The 22442-nt window shown below is 39.8% G+C and overlaps 1 protein-coding gene across 7 annotated transcripts in view; it reads left to right on the forward strand.

Moving 5' to 3' along the window:
* TJP1 (tight junction protein 1) overlaps window positions 1-22442 on the forward strand; it is a 589472-nt gene that overhangs the window by 544825 nt on the left and 22205 nt on the right. For 6 of the 7 annotated variants that reach the window (XM_082253421.1, XM_082253420.1, XM_082253423.1 and 3 more), the window contains 11 exons: window positions 271-353; window positions 738-948; window positions 2982-3082; window positions 3609-3956; window positions 7700-7948; window positions 8472-9338; window positions 10436-10530; window positions 12013-12237; window positions 16606-16656; window positions 17621-17766; window positions 21382-21850. In XM_082253421.1, the coding sequence (XP_082109547.1) occupies window positions 271-353; window positions 738-948; window positions 2982-3082; window positions 3609-3956; window positions 7700-7948; window positions 8472-9338; window positions 10436-10530; window positions 12013-12237; window positions 16606-16656; window positions 17621-17766; window positions 21382-21850 (2845 nt within the window). The remainder of the gene's footprint in view (window positions 1-270; window positions 354-737; window positions 949-2981; window positions 3083-3608; window positions 3957-7699; window positions 7949-8471; window positions 9339-10435; window positions 10531-12012; window positions 12238-16605; window positions 16657-17620; window positions 17767-21381; window positions 21851-22442) is intronic. The other variant, XM_082253422.1, reaches the window with a different exon arrangement.

Genomic DNA, 22442 nt, shown 5'->3' on the forward strand with positions numbered 1-22442 from the left:
TAATTTACCTATTCAGGTGCTTTCAACATTTCTAAAAGTACCCTTATTTTTTACGGTGAGGTACCCGTTCTTGTATGTCTCTTGTTGAAGAGTAGAGACTAGATGAATTCCTATAGCAAGGATATGTTGTCCTGATTTCATGGGGGGAAATGTGAACTATAATAATCCACATCTTTACCATACAGAAATAAGCAATAAGAAATCTCAATAATAAGAAGCAATAAGAAATCTCTTTACCTGCGTACTCCGTGTTCGTGTATTTTTCTGTAGGAAGTGAACCAAGAGATGCAGGTACCGACCAGCGCAGCTCTGGGATCATTCGTCTCCACACAATCAAACAGATTATTGACAGGGTGAGTGATTAATACAATAGGATGTTTTGAAAAATAGCCTGAGTTGGTCATCTTTCAGATGAGGCTGACAGTTTGATCAGTGCCTGTGTAAGATTGATGCTAGCTGATTAGGCATTTAAATCTAACAGCAAATTGATTTTAACATTTTATTGGATGCCGTAAAGAAATTGGATTGCATTGAGATTCTCTTGCTATCCTTCTGCCTTATATGCATTTACCTGTGCTTTTCAAATGCTAGCTCAGAGATATAGGCATTGGATATCCTTATATGTGTTTATAACATGCTGCCTGTGAGCAAACAGGACCATTGCCGTACCTGTTTTATGTCGTTTTGTTATTCTGTGCTCGGATTGGTGAATTCATGCAGTGCTGCTGTTTCTACAGGATAAACATGCACTTCTGGATGTGACCCCAAATGCTGTAGATCGACTGAACTATGCACAGTGGTATCCAATTGTAGTGTTCCTTAACCCTGACTCCAAGCAGGGTGTGAAAACTATGCGAACGAGGTTGTGCCCGGAATCTCGAAAAAGTGCCCGAAAACTTTATGAACGTTCACATAAACTACGCAAAAATAATCATCACCTTTTTACAAGTAGGTACAAAATAAATTGTGCAAGTGATCATTTTATACCATTTGGAAGCTTTGCAGGTGCCGGCATTGTTTTGAATTTTTGTCGTAAAGCAAGACATGTTTGAAGCAAAAACCCTATGAAGTTTTGCTGATTGTGCTATGAGCTGCTGGTTTGTAGAGGCCCATGTGCTTATTGCACATGGTAATGCAAACATTTGTGTGCTTCTGTACCATTCATTTTGAATAACCCCCCAACCCACTGGTACTAGAGTAGTGGTCAATACTTCTACATTACAGTGCACTTCAATGCACGTGTTGTATGTTTTGCTGTTTAAAAAAAAAAAAAAAAGGCCTTGTAGATTTTTGGGCCATTGACAGCCAGTTAATGATTGGGCTGCCTTAATGCAACACACGTTGATGTATGACACATCACATGTAACGCACTACTACAGTTCAGAGAAAGTGAATGGGCCCTAAGTAAGGCCAGCAAGGCACATTACAACATGACTGCATTGTTCTGTTTAAAAAAAAAAAAATACATGCACATATTTTTGCAGGTAAAATAATGTGCATTTATGGTGCAATGCAAAGCATTGCACAGGCAATCAGCAGACCATGGTTCAATATCAGAATCTCAGTAGAACTGTCTGCCTGTACCCTCCCGTAATGGAGAGCAGGAAAATCAATGAACTACAGGAGCGTCACCAGTGTAATCACAGTTCATTTGGAATGTCAAGCCGTCTGCTGCAGTGGGTGATGGTACTTGTAGTTCATTGATTCAAAGAATTTTGTGAATGAATAACATGGCTGTGTGGGTGGAGCCCTGCATGGCCACACTCCTTTTAAATTGTGGTAGGTGGTGGGAGAAGATCCCTTGCGTGCTGTCACTGCAGGGGGAACAGAGTGGCGCCATCTTCAATTACATGTTACACCCTAAATACTGGTGTAACATTTTACCAAAGGTGAATTATCCTTTAATCAAGTGGTATCTTATGCTCCAACCAGGCATCACCCAAACTTGATTTTTACAGTATAGGGGCACATAAGCAATCACAGCAAGAATGGCCACAGTAAAGGAAACCTGTCAGGATACAAATATGGCTTTGTGGCTTAATTTCTTTTTAAAGTCATACTCAGGACTGTCAACCTCTCCTACTGTATGGTAAGTTACAGGCAAGTAAACAGCCAGTGGAATGTCATATAATTCACATCTTTGTCCCAACTCAGTAAATGTAAAACAAGGATAAGGATGGTAGCCCTGGGGCCTCATCACCTGTAACAAGGCCACTACCCATATTGCTATGGGTCACGGGGACATGACCTCAAACTAACTGGAGGAAGGTTCAAAACTAATCTTAGTATTTTACTGAAAGGGTAGTTTGATGCTTGGAATAAACTTCCAGCACTGGTAGTGAACCAGTCCAGTAAATGGCCTCAAACATGCCTGGGACAAACACAAATCTAGTTGAGGGGAAAAAAAAAACTTTTTTCTGCTGTCACTTTTCTGTGTTTCTATCTGGACTGGCTTCCTTTAAACCAGGGGTCTTCAAACTATGGCCCTCCAGTTGTTCAGGAACTACAATTCCCATCATGCCTAGTCATATCTGTGAATGTCAGAGTTTTACAATGCCTCATGGGATGTGTAGTTCTGCAACAACTGGAGGGGCCATAGTTTGAGGATTCCTGCTTTAAACCAAGCAGACTTGCTTGCAGTAATGTATACGAATAACCTTGAATAAATTGTATGTTTGATCCGTATTTTCTGTGTTTTGTGTTCTGACGCCTGAGGCTGTTAAACCATAAATACACATGCTGATGGCACAAAAATACTTACAAATCATATTCTTCATTGAATATAAAAATGTCGTAGTTTTTAAAAATATCTATCCTTTAACTCACTGATAAATCAGCGTTAGTTATTTGCTACGTGTTGTACTTTCTCCTTTGTATATCCATTTAAGTCTTTAGTGCTTTTTTACAGATTGCTATGCCAAGAGAACAGAATTAAAAGAATGATATATTTATTTATTTTTTTACCTCCTCTTGTTTGACAGCAACCATTAATCTTAATTCTATGAATGATGGCTGGTATGGAGCACTGAAGGAAGTTGTACAGCAACAACAGAACCAGCTGGTTTGGGTCTCGGAAGGCAAAGTAAGATTTTCTCTCAGTTTTAATATCTCTGTGCATGAGTTTGTGGCAATGTTTTCAGCATACTCACTAGAATGCAGTGCCTGGAATTCACTTTACAGAATCTGCAAATGTATGAAACCGCTCATTTGGCCTTTGATTTAGATGTGATGCACAGTACAACTGACACTTGTTTTTTTTTGTTTTTTTACTTTTAACACTCTTAACACGCTGAAGGTGTTTAAATGTTTGAAAAGGATATATTTTTTGTGTTAGCAGCTGTATTCATTTTTTAGGGCTATCCTTTCTTCCAAAAGGCATACATACAATGAAACACTAGCCATGTTTTTTTTTTTTTTTTTTTTTTTTTAAATAATACTAGTGGGGACAGTGTATAGATTTCAGTATGTGCATTAGTGGAAAAGATATCCAGACAATCGTGTGGAGTTTAGAAAGCTATCTATAAAGTAAATAAATTCCTGGACTTCTCCAGCAAAGATTCCAGATGTAGAATTACTAACCTGGTCTAACTTGACTTCATTCGGTGCAGGCAGAAGGTGGCACAGATGATGATCTTGATTTGCATGACGACCGTCTATCCTACTTATCAGCTCCAGGTAGTGAGTACTCAATGTATAGTACTGATAGCAGGCACACTTCAGACTATGAAGATACAGACACAGAAGGAGGGGCTTACACTGACCAAGACCTGGATGAGACGCTCAATGATGAGGCAGGGACTCCGCCAGAGTCTGCCATTACTCGCTCTTCTGAACCTGTTCGGGACGACAATTCAGGAATACATCAGGAAAACCAAGCCTTCCCATCCTTCCCACAGCAGCCACAGCCAATCATCAGAACTGATTCTCCGGGATATAAAAATGTTCCATCTCAACAGGTAGGTCCAGTTTAGCTTTTTGTGCATGCTCCTTTTTAGTGTAGTAAATTAATTGTATGAAGTAATACTAAATATTAATATTCTGACCCTGTTTACTGAAAAAGTTGGCATTTTATTTTATTTGAAGCCTCTGAAAAAGATTTTTCCTAACATGACTTTCTTACGTAGTGATCGGTATATAGGTAGTAAACATTTTGTGAGCCCTTTCACAAGAATCGCAGTTATGTTTGATCACATGTAGGCTATCATTAAGGCTACATTCACACCTGAGCGTAGCGTTTTCGCGCGTTTTTTTTACCGCGATTTACAGGCGTTTTTTGTGCAGGCGTTTTTTGATTGAATAGATACCAATGGAAAACGCCTGTAATCTGCCCAAAAAGAAGCTCATGTACTTTTTTGAGCGTTGGGCGTTTTGCTTACAGCGTCAAAACGCTCAGATGTGAACAGGGGCCATTGAAATGAATAGGAATTGTCTTGTTGGGCGTTTTGAGAGCTGATCTTAGAGCAGAAAAACTCCCCAAAAATGCCCCAAAACGCCTAGATGTGAACGGAGCCTTATACAGAAGTATATTTACACACACAAGTAGCAGATATTTAAAGCACCTATTAATTGAAGACCTTCACCTTTCATCATGATGTGAGTCCAGGATTCCCCAAGATAAAGCTACCCAGCATTTGTCGGGTCTTTTAGAATTCCCTTGTTTAAATAGATTATAACTAGGGTAGTTATAAATAAGGGTAGGTCTGCTGGTTATTGTGCATGTGTCGTAAAGTAGAACTATCTGCACTTTTATTTATTGTTTTTAATTTTGAATAATGCATAGGAAGATTATAACCCCTGTCAGATTTTTTTTTTCTTCATCTTTGTCCTATTGCAGACATTTTCCTTCATTTCCTGTCCCATAGCCAAACAGGAAATGAGGAGAAATCCCTGCAAATGAAGGGAATTCCATGGGGACCCCCAGGCCAACAGAATTTGTGTCCCCATTTAAGGAGTTACCCTCTATTACTTTTCTGGGGACAACCTACAATTTGGGATTTTTTTTTACTTTCACTAATAATGGTAAAAAATAATGGTAAAAAGGACAAAAAGAGAGCATGGCTCTCCCTAACAGGGGGCACAGACAGCAATAAAAACTGACAGGTGTTCTAATCCATCTCCAATCTATCCAAGGCTAAAAAAAAAAAATTGCCTTTTAGTTATATTTTAAACACCAGATGTCACCATGCATTTTAATAGCATTTTAATAGCTGAGGGTCTATTCACAACACCAGGTACTTTGCAGTGTATTAATTGAAGAATTATGGCATGTAGACCTAATTAAAAATCAAGATCGAATAATATTTATTTTTATTTATTGGATCTTCCCTAAATGTATAGGGTGCCTTTTTGAAGTGTTATGGCTTGGCACGGTATTCCAGTTCTCTTATGTGGTCAATTATTTCATAAACCAATATGTTACCAGGCTCAACACTTTGAAAAAGCTTTGTGCAGCATTACTTTAAGAGATGGGGTTGTGTCTAGTACTGCATTTAAAATTGTTTTAGAGTATAAGTATTATTTTTACAGTAATCCTCTTTTACTGCATCCCATTATTAGACTTGACTTTCTCTGACCTCAGTACTTTAAATCACTGACCTGTTACAAGCGTGCAGGTAGTGAAGTCCCCTCATGTGTTCTCTACTTGTTCCAGGTCAGTGATGCAAAGACCAGCATAACAGGCAATTAGCATTTTCAAAAGGTGGATTTGGTTTCAGAACCTACATACTTTTTCGGTACAGATTTTCCATAATGATCAGTTTCTGTTTTTTTTAGTGAAGATTGAAAAATACAGAACCTAAGGAAACACAGAACTTTCCATTCAAATACTTTGCTAAATTATGCTCAATTTACCATCGACTGACGGACCTGATTTCAAGTGTTGGGGTTTAGCATGTATGAAATTGGTGAAGGGATGGTTATGTTGCTTAACCACTTAAGCCCCGGAAGATTTTACCCCCATTCCGACCAGGGGGTTTTTTGCGATTCGGCACTGCGTGACTTTAACGCTGTACCTTAACGAATTTGACGTCCTTTTTTTCTCACAAACAGAGCTTTCTTTTGGTGGTATTTGATCACCTGTGCGATTTTTACTTTTTGCGCTATAAACAAAAGAAGCGTCAATTTTGCAAAAATAACAATATTTTTCACATTTTTTTTATATGAAATTCCCAAAAAAAAAAAATGTAAAAATCAAAATTTTTTAACATTTTTGGCCATTTGTTTTCTGCTTCATATGTTTGGTAAAAAAAATCGCAAAAAAAAAGCGTATTTTGATTGGTTTGCGCAAAAGTTATTGCGTTTACTAACTAAGGGAAAGATTTCTGTCATTTTTGGTGTTTTCTTTTTTTTTTAACGCGTAATGGCGGCGATCTGCGATTTTTTTTTTTTTTTTTTTTGCGGTACTGCAATATTGCTGCGGACAGATCGGATCCTTGACTGACATTTTTGACACTTTTGGGGTTACCAGTGACATTACTGCAGTAATCAGTGCTATATATATGCACTGTTACTGCAAAATGACACTGGCAGGGAAGGGGTTAAGTGTGTCCCTAGGGGCGTGCTTCTTACTGTGATTGGACATGGCTACTGGTGTAGGAACAGTGATCAACGGTCCTACATAGTAGAACCGTATGATCACCATTCCTACACAGGGGAGAATGACAGGCGGCTTGTTTACATCAGCCGCCTGCCTTTCTCCCTTCACGGAGGACGATCGAGAGTGACCGGTGGACATCGAGAGTGACCGGTGGACATCGGGTCCGCCGGTCACACGCACGAACTACCCAGGGAACGAGCCGGGGCGGGCGCACGCCCGCTATTGGCTCACAAGCAACTGACAGGCTAGTGACGTATATATGTCACTTTGCCTGGCCGGGGCTGACCGCCGCAGTATATGTACTTGCGGCGGTCGGCAACCGGTTAAGGCAACAAGTCAGGCGCCAACTCTTGGTGAAAATTGAGTTGGTTGCTATGAGCAACAGTTTGCTTTTGGACACTTGCATATATCAGTGTGTGTGTGTTAAAATCATGTTAAAGGAGAAGTATCGTCAAAGTTCTTTTGGCCATACTTCTGTGGATCACAGGAGTGCACTTCGTTCTGCACTCCTGTGACCCAGATTCACACAACAGTGGACTAAAGCCTTCTGTCTGCCATCTCCACAGACAAGTCTGGGCTCTGCAGGGATCCTACCAATAATGTTGGGATCCACACAGATCCCTGACCAGCGTGACCTCCCCAGCCCTGGGAGCGGAGCCGACCAATGCTGCATCCACCTAGGTTTTTTTTTTTTTTTTTTTAAATTAAGCACTTCTCTTTTAAAGTAACATTTACTATTTGCTCAAGAAATCTTGCATGCTTTGTTTTTTAAAGTGATCTTTTTCTTAGTCAAGTAGCTACTGAAATTCTTGGCACTTTGGGACTGAAATTATGTAAAATGCTGTATTTGTAAATATTTTCATGTCAGGCTTTTTATATAGTGAACTAATAAACCAATTCAATGCTATGATTGACTAGCTTAGTCAGATGTAAAAATTATATTAAATAGATGTATTTCTTTGCTCTTTGTGTGTCTGCTTTTAGGAAGAGCTAGTAGCTGTATAGATCTGTAGTTGTGAAGCAGTTCCTACAAGACTGCTATGAAGTTTGGATTGCTTTTTTTGTGCTGTATTAAGTGAACACGTTATTTTACACACTCCACAGAAAGCAGACGCCTTACCCGCTGCCCCTTACCTTTCTCTGCCGTCTGAAACAAACACTGCAACTTCAACTGCTGCTGTAAATCCTAATGTAAATCTAAGTAATGTCAGATTGGAGGATCCAAACCCTGCCCCATACAGCTCTTACCAAGCACAAGCTGGCCCAATGCGATCACCAAACACTGAGGCAGCTCACATAATGCTAAGAGACCAAGAGCCTTCATCTTTACCTGTGCACATAGATCCAGCAAAGGTACCTGTGCTACATTGTTGCACCAGTCTGTTCTACTTCCAGTCATACTTGCATCTGAGATTCTTCTTTCTTTAACACCTTCTTCTTTAACCTTGCCTTACTGATGGTACCTGAAATAGGACATTGTATTGGTCAGGTGCCTGCAGTAACAAAGGTGGTCAATAAATTGACATTGGAAATTTGGAGCAGTTCACTATGCTGCATCTAAATCAACTGGGGTTTACTTTGCTTTTTTTCTTGCATGGCTTTCCAGTACTGCATGCTTTCTTTACCAACTTCATATACCAACCAACTCGCTCTAAATGTTGTCTTTTATGTTGCTTAAATCACATTGCTGAAAACCTAACATGACTCCGAAATGTTTTTCCATTTAACGTTTCCAGCACTGCTTCACACGTCTTAGAGAATGGAAATACTGCATGTTTGCTGCCATCCTGTGGCTGGTGCTTTGATATGACTTGGTTTTCTATTACTCTGTGTTTTTGTCCAGGTTGTTAACCCAATTCATTCTTTTATCATGCAGGTTTTCAGAAAAGAGCCATATTCTATGGAAGATAATCCCAGGCACAACTACTTGATGAAACAACAAGTGCTTAGCCATCAGAGACCAGAGAAAGAAAGCAACCTGAACTTTGATGCCCTTCCATCCTATGCAGAAAAACCAATGTCAAGAGAGTATGATGCATCTTACAGATATGAATCTGCTTCAGAATATGTGGATCCATACCCTCATGGTTATGATCCTCGAATACATAGTGATGATCATGTGCCTACTTATGATGAACAGTGGGGTTATTATGATGATAAGCAGCCGTATTCATCAAGGTCGCAGTTTGATGGTAAGCATAGGGACTTCAGTGTGAGGCAGCACTCAGAAGAAAGCCTTGAACGCAGCTACTTTCCACAACAGCCTCGTTTTGAAGAGCCTCCTCCTGTTGCCTATGACAATCGACCTCGACCAGCTAAAAACTACAAAGCACCCCAGCTACTTTATGAGGAGCCCTCTCCTGCAGAATATGATATGCAGTTGCGTTATAAACCAGAGCCTCAAAGCTTTCCTTCTGTACCCACCTCTAGGGCTGCTGAAACTAAACCATATTTTGATCAACATCCAAGAGGCTATGACCATAGTCCTTCCCAGGGATTTAATGCAAAACAAGGGCAATATGATCTATCTCCTAGAGGGGAAACCATGCCTCCAACTCCGATGAAGTCTGACCTTCTGCCAACCAACAGTAAACCTGTTCCTGCACCAGCCTCTGTGAGTGAAGATGAGGATGACCCAGCCATGAAACCACAGTCTGTTCTTACCAGAGTCAAAATGTTTGAGAACAAGAGAACTGTTCAAGGAGAAAAGAACAAGGACATTAATGATGTATCTGTTTTAAAGGTACCAAATAGGTTTACTCAGTTATACATTCAAAGCAGACACTCAACAGGGTTGATTTACTAAAAGCAAATATACTGTGCACTGGTTTCAGAGCTTAGTAAATGAGGTAAAGCTTCACTTTCCAAAGAATACTCAATCACATGCAAGGAAAATAAAACTGCATTTTTGCTTGCACATGATTGGATTATAGAAAGCAGCAGTGCTTCCCCTCAGATCTAGAGCAACTGCACTTGCATTGCACAGTATATTTGCCTTTAGTAAATCGACCTCAATGTCTTACACTGGTCTTAAGGCTAGATTTAAATATGTGTGGCCACTTATTTCTGCAGCCACAACCATCTGCCCAGAATAATGCGGGGGGTGTGTGCAGGTTCCATTAATCCTAATGGTATGCCGCATGCACTGGGAAGCACACTGCACTTGCAGTCCCCATGTGGGCTGCTGCGATTCCGAAAATGGATCAAGGACATTTTCCCTGCATCTCAGGAGGCACGGCAGCCCCTTCAAATGAATGGGCTGCCATGCCCATAAAACACTGCTCACAGAGCAACATTGGTGTGAACCAGGCCTTAAGGCTTTTTTTTTGTCTGTTTCTGGCTTGGTCTTATCGAATAACTGTAAACAAAACAAATATAAGGATATATGACATACGGTATGTATATTAGTTGCCTTTTGCAGTATAAAACATTTGACAATGCATTCATTGCATGTCACCTCTCCTATTTGTAGAAAAGACAGTTGAACGGACATTTTCACACCTTTCACACAAGCTTGCTTTTACTTGCATTCACAGCTTTATTACCTTTTTGGCAGATTTCTTGGGGGGGAAAACCTTTATAAAGGAGAAACAAAATTTAGAGACTCGATGTGCTTTAAATGCTCTTTCAGTGTAACATTTTTATATATATATATATATATATATATATATATATATATATATATATATATATATATATTATTATTTAATTTTTTTTACATACTTTTTTCTGTAGGGCCATCTGTTTTATTTTTGTCCTTGTAATTTTATTGTTTTATGTTGTCCTTGTAATTTTATTGTAACTAACAAAACATCTTTTATTTCTATTTTTCTATTCTAGGCTCCAGAAGTTGCACCCAAACCAATAACTGTTCCGGTAACTGTATCTAAAGCTGCTCCACTGCCTCATTATGATCAAGAAAAGTCAACTTATCGGTAAGGAGATAAACAGCTCTTCACATAGTTTCTTTGCTATTTAGCCGAAAATTGCTGAAGAAACACACATGCAAATTCTTTAACTGCTTTTAATTTTGCTGCTAATGCTATTTTTTACCTCTGTGACTTATGAGAACTGTGGAGATATCAGTCACCAGCTAAGTGAATGTGAGATCCACTAAAGGGAGTTCATGCTTGCTTGATAAGTACCTCTTTTCTATTTTATATGGTTGCTTTATAAACCTATGTTATTTCAGTGGCTCATCACATGGAGATGTCTGTTATTTGATATATGTGATAGATTTTTTTTTTTTTTGAGGGTTCTGATACTACTTATATTATGGAGTGATAATGATGCCATTTTCCTAAATATGAAGAAGTTCTTTAGGAAGCGCTAGTGTTTACCTTCTTGCTGCCACAATATGTAGACTTACTTCTTTAAATTTTATAAAAAGTTGAGCTGTAACTACATTCTAGGCCAGGGGTCTCCAAACTTTCAAAACAAAGGGCCAGTTTACTGCCATTCAAGTATTAGGGTGGCCAGTGGTAGTAGAGAGTGACCTGGTATCAGTGGGTAAACAATGTCATTGGCTTAGTGGTCAGTGGGAGTAAAAAAAAAAATACATTATTGGTGTCAGTGGGAAAATTAGTTCCCTATCTCTGGTGTAAGTGGGAGGAATTGTGCCCCATCATTGGTGTTAGTGGGAGGAATAGTACCCATCCTTGGTGTCAGTGGAGGGCATAATGCCTCATATCAGTGGAAGGAATAGTGCCAAAAGGGCCACATCAGCAGTTTTGAGACCCCTGGTCTACACCCACACAATTCCAGGCCCTTCCGAGGAATGCTGGTTTGCAAGATCTAAAGCATAGGTACATGTAGATTGTGCTTTCATGGTGCAGGATCTTCCTTCAGGCTTCTATACACAGCTCAAGATTTGGCAAATTTTTCCTGAATCAGCCAAAATTTGAGCTCTGGGTGCCCCCATTGGCACCACCCATCTCAACCAAAGTTGATTTGTTCAGTCGACTTTTGTAGTTGTAGCTGGGTGAGAAAAAAATGAGAGCCAAACAGTGATGCGTCAAATCAGTTGCCGCTGTTTGGGTATTTCGGGTGTTTTGAGTACCGGCTGTCAGAATACAGTAACTGCCAGTAGAGATTCTTCCATCTGCTCTGTTTAGCGTGGATGGAGGAATCTGTTGCTTTTGCTTTTATTCAGCCTGCAGACTTAACAAACAGTCATACATGTATGGCCAGCTTTGGTCACTTGTCCAACTTAATAAGCCCGGATCACACCTAGTCCTCAGTTGTCCGTTCAGAATTAAGCCTTATGCAACATATCAAAAAAACCCTGCTTTATAAATGACTGGTGATTCCTCCGAAAACATTCAAAGGTGGTACAAATAGTTAATTTCAGTGCTAGCATTCTGCTTGTACATTTCACTCGAGTTATTGTATTTCATTATTTGTTTGATTTGTTTCAGTGTACCCGAACCACAGAAACCTCAAGTGAAGCCACCAGAAGATATAGTTCGTGCTAATCATTATGATCCTGAAGAAGATGAGGAATATTATCGGAAGCAGCTGTCTTACTTTGATCGTAGAAACTTTGAAAAGCCCACTACTGCTGTTCCTACAAACATCTTCCCTGAACCTTCTAAACCTGGACAGTCTCAGAGCCAAGTTAGCTTTAACAGCTACCCCTCCAAGTACGTTCTGACATGCTGCACTTGTCTCTCTGTGACCTCTTCATTGCACCTACATCCTGACCCTTTGCAGTGAAAGACGTAGCACCTCATGTGTGAAAGCTGTACTTGTGACTTTGCTCTTATCTAATGTGTGCTGGGAAGATGGGGCTTCTCTCTAACGTGTTGTGCTGTCACATGCGTTTGTAATGAAATCATACACTGCAGGTGTATGGATACTTAAAGCACAAGGTGGCGAAGGCTAATTGGCAAACTTACAATCCTCTTTTAAAGTAGATAACCTATAATTATTTCTATCTTGCCAAATTTATAGCGTAGTATCCTTCCTTTTCCATTTAAAAGAAAGATTATAAACCTAGATAGTTTCCATTTAAAAAAAAAAAAATATATAGTAGTCTGTATAAGCTATTATACACTGCAGTGTATATTCAGTTGCCCTGCTAGACTATTAACTATAAGTAATTGTTACTGCTGAAGTGCAATAATGAAATGGCTGCTTAAATAACTGTAAATCTGTAACAAAGATAACCTTTTTAAATGCTGGTTGTGGTTTCTTTTACAGGCTGGCTCCTACATTTATTTAATACAGTTAATTTAATTTAGTTAAACCAGGGAGAAATGATTACAGTAAATAACTACAATGAAAAAGTTATTATTACAGTTATCTGACATATTTATAGGGCACTAATGGACAGGAATATGTGGACTTCAGATAATAACCTAAGCAATTAAAGCACTTTATTACATGCCTTATTTTTGCATGACCTGTACTGTCTCATAAACCTCTCTTGAATAATTGTTTTGGTTCATTTTGGAGATTACATCTAGGTTCTAATATTCACTTTCACGCCTGCTTTTCCTATTAATTAAATACTGGGTGCACAAGTGTGTGTGTGTATGTCTGTGTATGTGTGTGTTATGCCTCAGAGTGCTTGTATTTCAGGGATTCAATGTGTCCCTTAAAAAATAGTCTACAATTATATTCACCCATTAAAGACTTAAGCCTAGTACACACTAATTTTTTTTCCGTACAACCCAGCGGGCTGAAGGAAAAAACAAACCTGACAGTTTAGGTTGGAAACGCTGTTCTAACTATCCGATGTTAGTACAGCGATCTGCTGCTGAGCTGTTGTGTTCTTACAGCAGGGTAGCCCCTCCCCCCTGCCACAACACTCCGATCAGCACTCTGATCAGGAGCTGATCGGCAGACCTTTTTCGGTCATGCCCCTTGTGTTGGCCAGCTTCTTACGGACCGGCTGCAGTACACCCAGACTGAATGTCAGCCAGTTTCTATTGAACCGGCCGATGCCGCCTGATATTTGACCCGTGTGTACCAGGCTTTAAAATAGAACTAAAGGCAAAGCTTTTTTTTTTTTCATTTTACGTATTGTAAGGGAGGGTTATAACCCCTGTCTGTTTGTTTTCTGTCTCCCAGTGGGGAGATTGTTCACTTCCTATCCCATAGCCAAAACAAAAATTGAGGAGAAATCCCTGGTTGTCACTAGAACTTGTATCCCCATTGGAAGACTCCCCCCCCCCCCCCCCCCTGTTCCTTTTCTGATGATGACCCAAAATGTGGGGTTTTCTTTCTCTTTCACTCTCAGTGATAATGGTGAACAGTACAAATAGAGAGAGGGTGAATCTTCCTAAACCAGGGCACAGGCAGCAATACAAATTGACAGGGGTCCTAATCCCTCTACATACTATACAAAACTAAAAAAAAAAAAAGTTTTGCCTTTTTAGTGAGCTTTTAAATGGGAACTATAGACAAAATAAAATGGGAAAATATGATGCCGTCACTAGCATAATTACAGTAGTTTTTGTTTTTCTGAGTTCCCTCGTAACATTGTTTTTATTAACTTTTGATCCTGACAGTAGATCTGTTATTTGTGCAGTTGCTTCTACAATGAAATCTCACAACATTGTCATTCTGTAGACATGTTTTCATGTATTTGTAGATAAACAATAAAGCAGAACTAAAGTCTCCATACTTAGCTGTCCAGCAATCCTGCATATTATTATTATTATTATAATACAGGATTTATATAGCGCCAACAGTTTGCGCAGCGCTTTAGCATATGCATCTTCTTCTGAGTGCCGGTCTTCAGGTCTCTTCTTTGGCCGGCGGGAGATGTCACTCCTACACATGTGCAGGAGGCCGTCATCCTGGCACTCTGAGACCGGCCCAGCACTGTCAGCTGAGCTGCACATGCACAGCTCAGTTTACAGTGCCGGAGGAGACAGTGATCAGGCAGGTAGGGGCATTTTATTGCATGTTATTGCAAGAAAAGCCTGCCTGCTTGCAGTTTTTGACAGTGGAACTTCAGTTCTGCTTTAAATAATGACAAAAAATTGAAGCCTAACCCCAGCTATTTTATCAAGTTTATTCTTTTAGGAAAATAAATATTTTGCTAAAGGATTGTTGTAATCACTCTGATCTGTGTTAACTGTTCTTTTCTTCTAACATGTCACTTTGGATGTCAGCTTGACATGTTAAAGGAAGGTAAAAAAAAAAATAGAATTAATCTACTGAAAGATCAACAGCTATCTACTGGAAGGATCAATTGATAATACAATTATGTTCAGTTAGGGACTCTTGTAAGCAAAAGTTCCGTGGTAATGCTAATAAATGACTGCATCATATATGTCGTTTCTGACTTTGCTAATAGTTACATTTTAATTGCAGTAATCATTCTTTTATCAATTGGCACTGTGTTGGTTCTTGCAGAATTTTCAGAGGAACAAGTTCAATTAAGGGCTGAGTCCATCAAAATAAATATTTCAGTTGTAGGTAATGTGTTGGCACGTTGAGTCACCCTTTTGTTTCTCGCTTTTCTCGGGAATCAGAATAATGTCACTTGCCGTTATGAGGAAGTCTGTCTTCATGTTGGATCTTTCCTTTCTAGTATTAAATAAGCACTTTTTTTTTGCTCCAGGGCTAAGACTCCATTTTTGGAGGATGGCAAAGGCCGTAACTACAGTGGCAGATCTAATCACTGGAGACCTTGAGAGGTTTTGCAGCATTTGCTGGCAGAATGTTGCATTCCTCCACTGAAGGAGCCACTGAACAGCTTCACTTTTTCAGCCTATTTTTTTTTTACCTTTATATGGGAAGGGCTGAGTTGCTTAAAAAAACTGTGTTTTTGGATCCCCATGGTTTTGCCTAGTAGTTGAAGTGGTTCTTCACTCATTTTTTATACTTCGGCTCATCCTAATGCCCAACCATAGTGTTGTAGTAATTGGATAATAAAAAAGCTTTATTTTTTCTTTTTGTTTGTTTCCTAGCGCTAGTTTCAGCCGCATAAGCATGTGATGTAGTTAGCCTGTCCCGTTGACTCTTGGGATATCTGTGTCATAGATCCTAGGAGTCTTTGGGCATCCTAAGCTTCTAAAATCCTGTTCTTTCTAGACTGGAAATTACAGCATTGGAAGGAGCTTTTTTAAGAAATACCAGAAAAGAATGGGCTCAGGCTTCAGATGCCCATAGCAAAGATGGCCATCACCGAGATTTCTGCAGGGAATAATAACAAACGACACTTTTGGCAAGTGCTTATTATATGGACATGATTAAGAATATCCAAATTAGATGCACAAGGATATTTTTTATTATAATTTCGGTTAGGGAGACTGTAGCTCCCCTTTGCATTTCAATGCTTCAGTGGCTTTGTATTAATCTTTGGGGTGCAAATTTGACTTGTCGGTTTTAATACGTTGATGCAGATATGCAGATTTGCAACAGATTTTCATGTAATGGCTTACAATTCTAGTCACCTACTGATGATGGTGCCTGACGAATGTGTTCATTACCAGGGGTAGTAATGGTCCAGAACCAAGCAAATGTTACAAGTATTTTCTGGATTTCTCCTACATTTTGTGCCACTATTTGAATTGCTTTGATTTTCTAACTTAGCGTCCATATTAGACTTAGCATAAGATATCCTTTAGCAACCAATTAGTCATTAGATTTATACACTGTGATGCAAGTGGAAGGAATGGAAGCCGTTGTGTGAATGGTTATTTGTGCTATCTGAACTATGTTATCAAATAATAATTTGTTATATAATTCAGTGTGTGATAAAAATGCTTATGTGATCACTGTGGCTTATGTACTATGTCTTCCCTAAATAGATCCTAGGGATCGCTTAAAGTTTTCTTTCCTCTTGTCTCTTTTTTAACGCCAGCAATGCACTGCTTTCTCAATGTTTTCCATAAATAACCTTCTTAGATTAGGAGTTTGTCACTCTTCAGTAGGTAGACTTTGTGTAAGTATTTTCAAAAGAAAAAAAAAAATCTTGCAAGTCTTAATTTACGTAAAGGTAGAATGACCCTTTTCTTTCATTCTTCTGTCACATTTGCTTTGCCACCGCGTAGATTTCTTGGCTCTTACACTAGCTATGACTACTTGAAAAGGAACATCAAGTGGTAAGATTGGCATTAACACAAGGCTGTCTTTGTCATTCCTCTTAGACTTACCACAGCATTATGTGCACCCAGCTAAAGTGGTCATTTTAGACAGCCTGTTATCTGTTTTTCCTCTACAGATAGAAATATATATTTCAAGGTCAACCCAAAATCAATCAGCAAATCTAAACCTTTAATGTCTTTTTAATTCTGCTAAAAAAATGTTTGCCACACTAGTGCACATAAAGCTGGGGGTTCTTATTTGGGATGCTTCCAGTTCCAGTTGGCATTTGTTTGTATGTCCAGTTTGCTGAGAACCTCAGCAATGACTATGAATAAGTCTGTTTCTGGGAGTAAATCCTGGTTGCATCATCTGTGACTTGGACGGATTTCCTGCTTGCTTTCTTGCTATATTCCATGTTGCAGAAAAAAAAAAAAGCACACAGGGGAGATAAATCATACATTTGGAATGGACAGTAAACAAGTCATCTGCCTCTGTTTGTCGAGTTTGTGCTGTTGCATTAACATCCCGATTCTGTGTTGTTCTCCACTCTACAGCGTGGAGGTGGCTGTTTCTCGTTTTGAGTGAATGTATATACGGCAATACCGGTCATACATGAATCACTTAGTGTGTGTTTGAAAAGTGGTAAACTGAGAACTGAAGACATTGGCAGTCAGTATTCACTTAATGAATATGAGAACCTATGTCCCAGAGTGCAGACCAGGCAACTAGAAGAAAAACATTGATTGTCTGATCATTTGGCATATATATTGATAAGCTACGTATTGTACATGTCTGCATTTGCTTATAATGGTCTCTCATACATTCTTAAGTGATTCTTGGTTGATGCCTAAATGTTCAGTTCTGCTATAATTAGCAGCTAAGTGAAATGTTGCCATTAGATCCTTGGGATTAAAGCCCCTCTCAGTATGTATTTTTTTTTCTTTTTGATGCTGTGGCACTCATTGATGTTTATTCTGACAGGGCAAAACCTGCAGATATGGACTCTCCTGACAGACCCATAACTGAGAAGCGTTATGACCCGGTCCCTCAAGTAAACTCCCAGTACAACCAGCCTTCTCCAGTGCTTGTCAATCATGCAGGACATGCAAAACATCCCAACACAGAGGGTAAGTTGTACGTTTAATTTTACTTGACATGATGTTTTTATGAATTTTTGTAAAAAACTCTAGTAACCACTTGCCGGCCGCACCATAGACGAATGACGGGTACAGCGCGATCGTCCAGTTCTAGGAGGGCGTCTGTTGGCGTCCATGCATGCTCTGTGATTGCTGTTTCCTTCGGACACAGCTGATCACAGGTCAGGATAAAGAGCCAATCACAGCGGCTTTTTACCACGTGATCAGCTGTGTCCAATCACACTTGCTAGTTATCACCATTCCTTTCCTCACACTGTCAGAGCATGGAGGAGAGGAGAGCCAGTGTTCCGTGAGAATTACCTACCCGTGAGAAAAACCTACCCCTCGTCACTTCCGGTGCACGGCACTGTATGTAATGCAGCGGTTACATTAAAACAACTGTGCTGCAATACGAGTCATCTCCACTCCTGTCCCTGTCACTTCCCTGCTCTCGGCAAGTAAATATTAAAGCGGCGGCGGGTGTATGAAAACATAAATCACAGAGCCGAGAGACGCTTTTATATGTACTAGCCCAGATCAGGGAAGTGACAGGGACAGGAGCGGAGATGACTCGTATTGCAGCACAGCTGTTTTATGTAACCGCCGTGTGGGTAGGTTTTGTTCACGGTACACCGTGATATTTTCATACTAGTGCGCATGCGCACTAGTCAGCTCCTCAGTTGTTCCATTAGGTATCCGGGGCTGTGAGCATGCGCACTGCTGCGCTGCTCAGCTGTTCCTGGCCGGAAGTGACGAGGGTAGGTTTTTCTCACGGGGTAGGTAATTCTCACGTTACAGCGGTAAATGTGAAAAGGGACATCTAACTGATAATCAGGGCACTAATCATCAGTGTCCTGATTACTGGTGCAGCCCCAGTGGCAATCAGTGTTACCTCATCAGTGCCCTTAAGTGCAACCTGATCAGCTTACATCAGTGAAAGAGATTACCTGTTTGCAAACATTTTTTTAACAGAAACTGATAAACTTTTTTTTTTTTAGCAAAACATAAAAAAACCCAGTGGTGATTAAATACCACCAAAATAAATCTTCATTTGTGTGAAAACAGTGCTAAAAAATACATATGGGTTCAGTGCTGCATGACTGTGCAATTGTCATTTGGCCTGGGCAGGGAGGGGGTGAAAGTGCCCAGTAGGCAAGTGGTTATTGCAAGTTCTGGCTCAATTATGTGTATAGGATTGTATATATTTTTTTCCCCTTTTATTGGTTGAACTTGATGGTCTTTTTTCAACCAGACTAACTATGAGTTAATGTTTAAAAAAATTCCTTCTTCATATATAGCTTGTACTAATATATGTACATGGGGAAGCCATTATTATATGGATTACATAATCAGGGTCTGCTTCAAGTGGATCTAAAGACAGGCAGGGAGTTTGTTTTAATCCTAATTTCCATTCTCTGCATTAAAGTAAAAACCTGCATGAAGCTGCCCCCCCCCCCTCCTCCATTTATACTTGGCTGATATCGATCCAGCACTGTGCAGGCTCTCTAGACTCTCCCCCTTCTTATTGGCTCAGCCATTGGCTCTTGCTGCTGTTAGTCACAGTCAGTGAGGAAGGAGTGGGGTGCTGGTCCACAGACACACAGAGCTGGTCAGGAGCCAACATGCACAAGTGTCCCCATAGCAAGCAGTTTTCTTTGGGGGCACTCGGTGGGGGAGGGGCCAGGAAGAGGAGGATCGGGGGCTGCTCTGTGCAAAATCATTACACAAAGCAGGCAAGTAGAACTTGTTTGTTATTTAAAAAAAAAAAAAAAAAGCTCCTTTACAATCACTTTAATGCTTATCTGTACTGCATATTAGTTGTGCTTTACTGCTCCTTACTAGGCTATTTGTTGGACTTGCCAACTCCAAAAAAATAAAGCACTCTGGGTTGTTAATATCCCAAAAATCATTAAACAAACTTGTCTGATTGAAGTGAAATATGAAACTTACAAATACCTGTATTTGATACAATACTGGAAATGTGGAACAACACGCATTTAAACAATGTGCTCGTTACATCATTTTCTTTCCAGTTAAAATATAAATCCATAGTATTTGCCATTTTATTTAGGACTCATGCACAAGGGGTTTAAAAAAATGTTCAGTGGTTCTTTTTTTTTTTTTTTTATTTTTATTTTTATTTTTTTTTTTTATTTTTTTGTAACTCCTTTAAATGCATCTCAATGTTAGCATATGTTGCCATGCACACATATGCATTTACAAGTATATTTGAAGAGGAACATTTTCAGGAGTCCTGAGAGGCATTTATGAGCATAATTTACACTCGTAAATGTATTCCAATGGCCATATTAAAAAAATATATATTCTGGCCAGTAGAATGCATTTACTTTCAACGCCATAGAGGTATTTTTTTCCTGCCAAGTTCTGGCAGAAAATATCCAGCATCATTTGAGCATAAACTCCTACACTCATCTACATGAGGCCTAATTGCCGGTTCACACTGATCCGACTTGTCAGGCGACTTGGTCGCCTGACAAGTAGCTTCCAATGCTGTGCAATGGAACCGTTCTAATCAGAGCGACTCAAGTCGCTCCGACTTAGAAAAAGGTTCCTGCACTATTTTTTTGCAAAGTCGGAGTGACTTGCATTGACTTTCATTATGAGAAGTCGTTGCAAGCCGCGCCGAAGTCGCGGTGCACCGGCGACTTCATTAGTCGCCCGAAGTCGGAGCGACTTTGAGTCGGATCAGTGTGAACCGACATTTAAGGTTTTGTTAATTCATGTTTTTTAGTCCTGAGCGATTGAGTTAGTTCAAAACTTGTTCTGACATTTCATGATAACATCTGTAGATATTTTTGGAATTATCCAAAGAAAAAGTAACACACTGATTATGTTTTCACCGGCAAAAGTGTATACAGCTGACAAATTTGAACTCCTAGCCTTGCACCCAGGACCACCCCTCTAACATGTTTCACCTGATGGGCTTAATCATAGTTAGGTCCATTGGGTGAAACATTAGGTCCATTGGGTGGTCCTGGGTGCAGGACAATGTGCTGAAGCTTGTCAGCTGATTAACATTTTGCAGATGAAGATGTCCATGGTGTGCGCCTTTTCCTTGGAGGCTGTGACAGACTTCAAGCCAGCACCTGATTAAAGAAGAACTGTGCTCACACTGCATGCATTAAGTGCTTGTTTTTTTCTTGGACTCTAGGGGAATGCAGAGCGTACATATACTTACCTAATCCTTTGAGCACAAGACTGGTCCCCATCACTCCTGTCTCCCAGCACGCTAGCAGTCTTGTGAATGGACTGCTCCTTGCCTCGACACGCCCATAGCCTGGCTCTGGACGTGAGGACGACAGGAACAGTCCACCTGTGGATGTGGGGGAGCATGGTTTTCCAGGGGATTGAAGGATCGGATAACTGTAGCCCTTGGGCGCATCCCTCAACAAAATGAGCAGTTAACCCATGCAGTGCAGGCAGAGCCCCACTGCATAGGTAAAAAAAAAATGTCATGGCGTTCTACTTTAAAGCATTTCAGGGTAGCACTTGGAGGTTTGATGCTGTGCACTTTTCTTTGACTCTACACTTTCTAATTATTCGATTTAAAATGAACAATATTTTGTCTGTTTTTAACTTTTACAGTCAGTTCTGTTTCCCTGGAGCTCACAAATTCCACAGTGACAAAACCAGAACCACCACCACCTCAAACCAAGCCAACCGTCTTCCGACCTTCCAACAGAGAGGACACAGTTCAGACGAACTTCTTTCCTCAGAAAAGCTTTCCTGACAAAGCTCCTGTTAATGGCACCGAACAGACTGGAAAATCCGCCACACCATCATATAACCGCTTTACTCCTAAACCTTACACTAGCTCTGCCAGACCATTTGAGCGCAAGTTTGAGAGCCCCAAATTCAACCATAATCTTCTGTCCAATGAAGCACAAGTAAAGCCGGAGCTGCCCGCCAAACCTCAGAATTCTCCTCAACCCGTTTTAAAATCGACCAATGTGGCTATATCTCCAGAGATAGATGGCACATCCAAGCCAACAGACAGCAAATCTAAGTATCAACCAAATAATGTTAATGCAGTGCCTAAAGCAGTCCCTGTCAGGTAGTGTTTTTAATATTATATTGCAAATATACGTGTAATGCTTTATAAATATTTTACATTTAAAGGATATTCCCTTATTGATGCAAAAAGACACATTCACTCTTTTAGTAGTACCCAGCATACCTTTTTTTCTTGCAATAGTTTTATTTTCCAAAGGATTTATAAATCTGTTCAGCTAGCTCTGTGATACAGAGAGGTCTGCCACAGAGAGAACCTGGTTCATCTTTAACCACTTGGGGACCGCCTACCGCAGGTATGCAGCAGAGCGCCCCTTCTACACCAGATCAAGTACATGTATAGGATCTGCTTAGCCTAAATTTTTATTACAAAATTCGTTTTTTTTAAAAAAAAAAAAAAAAAAAAATTTTAATTTGATATGTTTTATAGCAGAAAAAATTTTTTTTCCAATTTTTTATTTATAGTGTGTGAATAGAAATGATATAAATTCAGTTTGGGTACAGTATTGCATGACTGCGCAATTTCTAGTTAAAGTAACGCAGTGCTGAAAAGCAAAAAATGCCCTGGTCATGAAGGGGGTAAAATCTTCCTCAAGTGGTTAAAGCTTCCATGGCACCTTCCTGCTCATTGGACA

Source organism: Pelophylax lessonae (genome assembly GCF_965119305.1).
Source record: "Pelophylax lessonae genome assembly, chromosome: 4".
Lineage (NCBI taxonomy): Eukaryota > Metazoa > Chordata > Amphibia > Anura > Ranidae > Pelophylax > Pelophylax lessonae.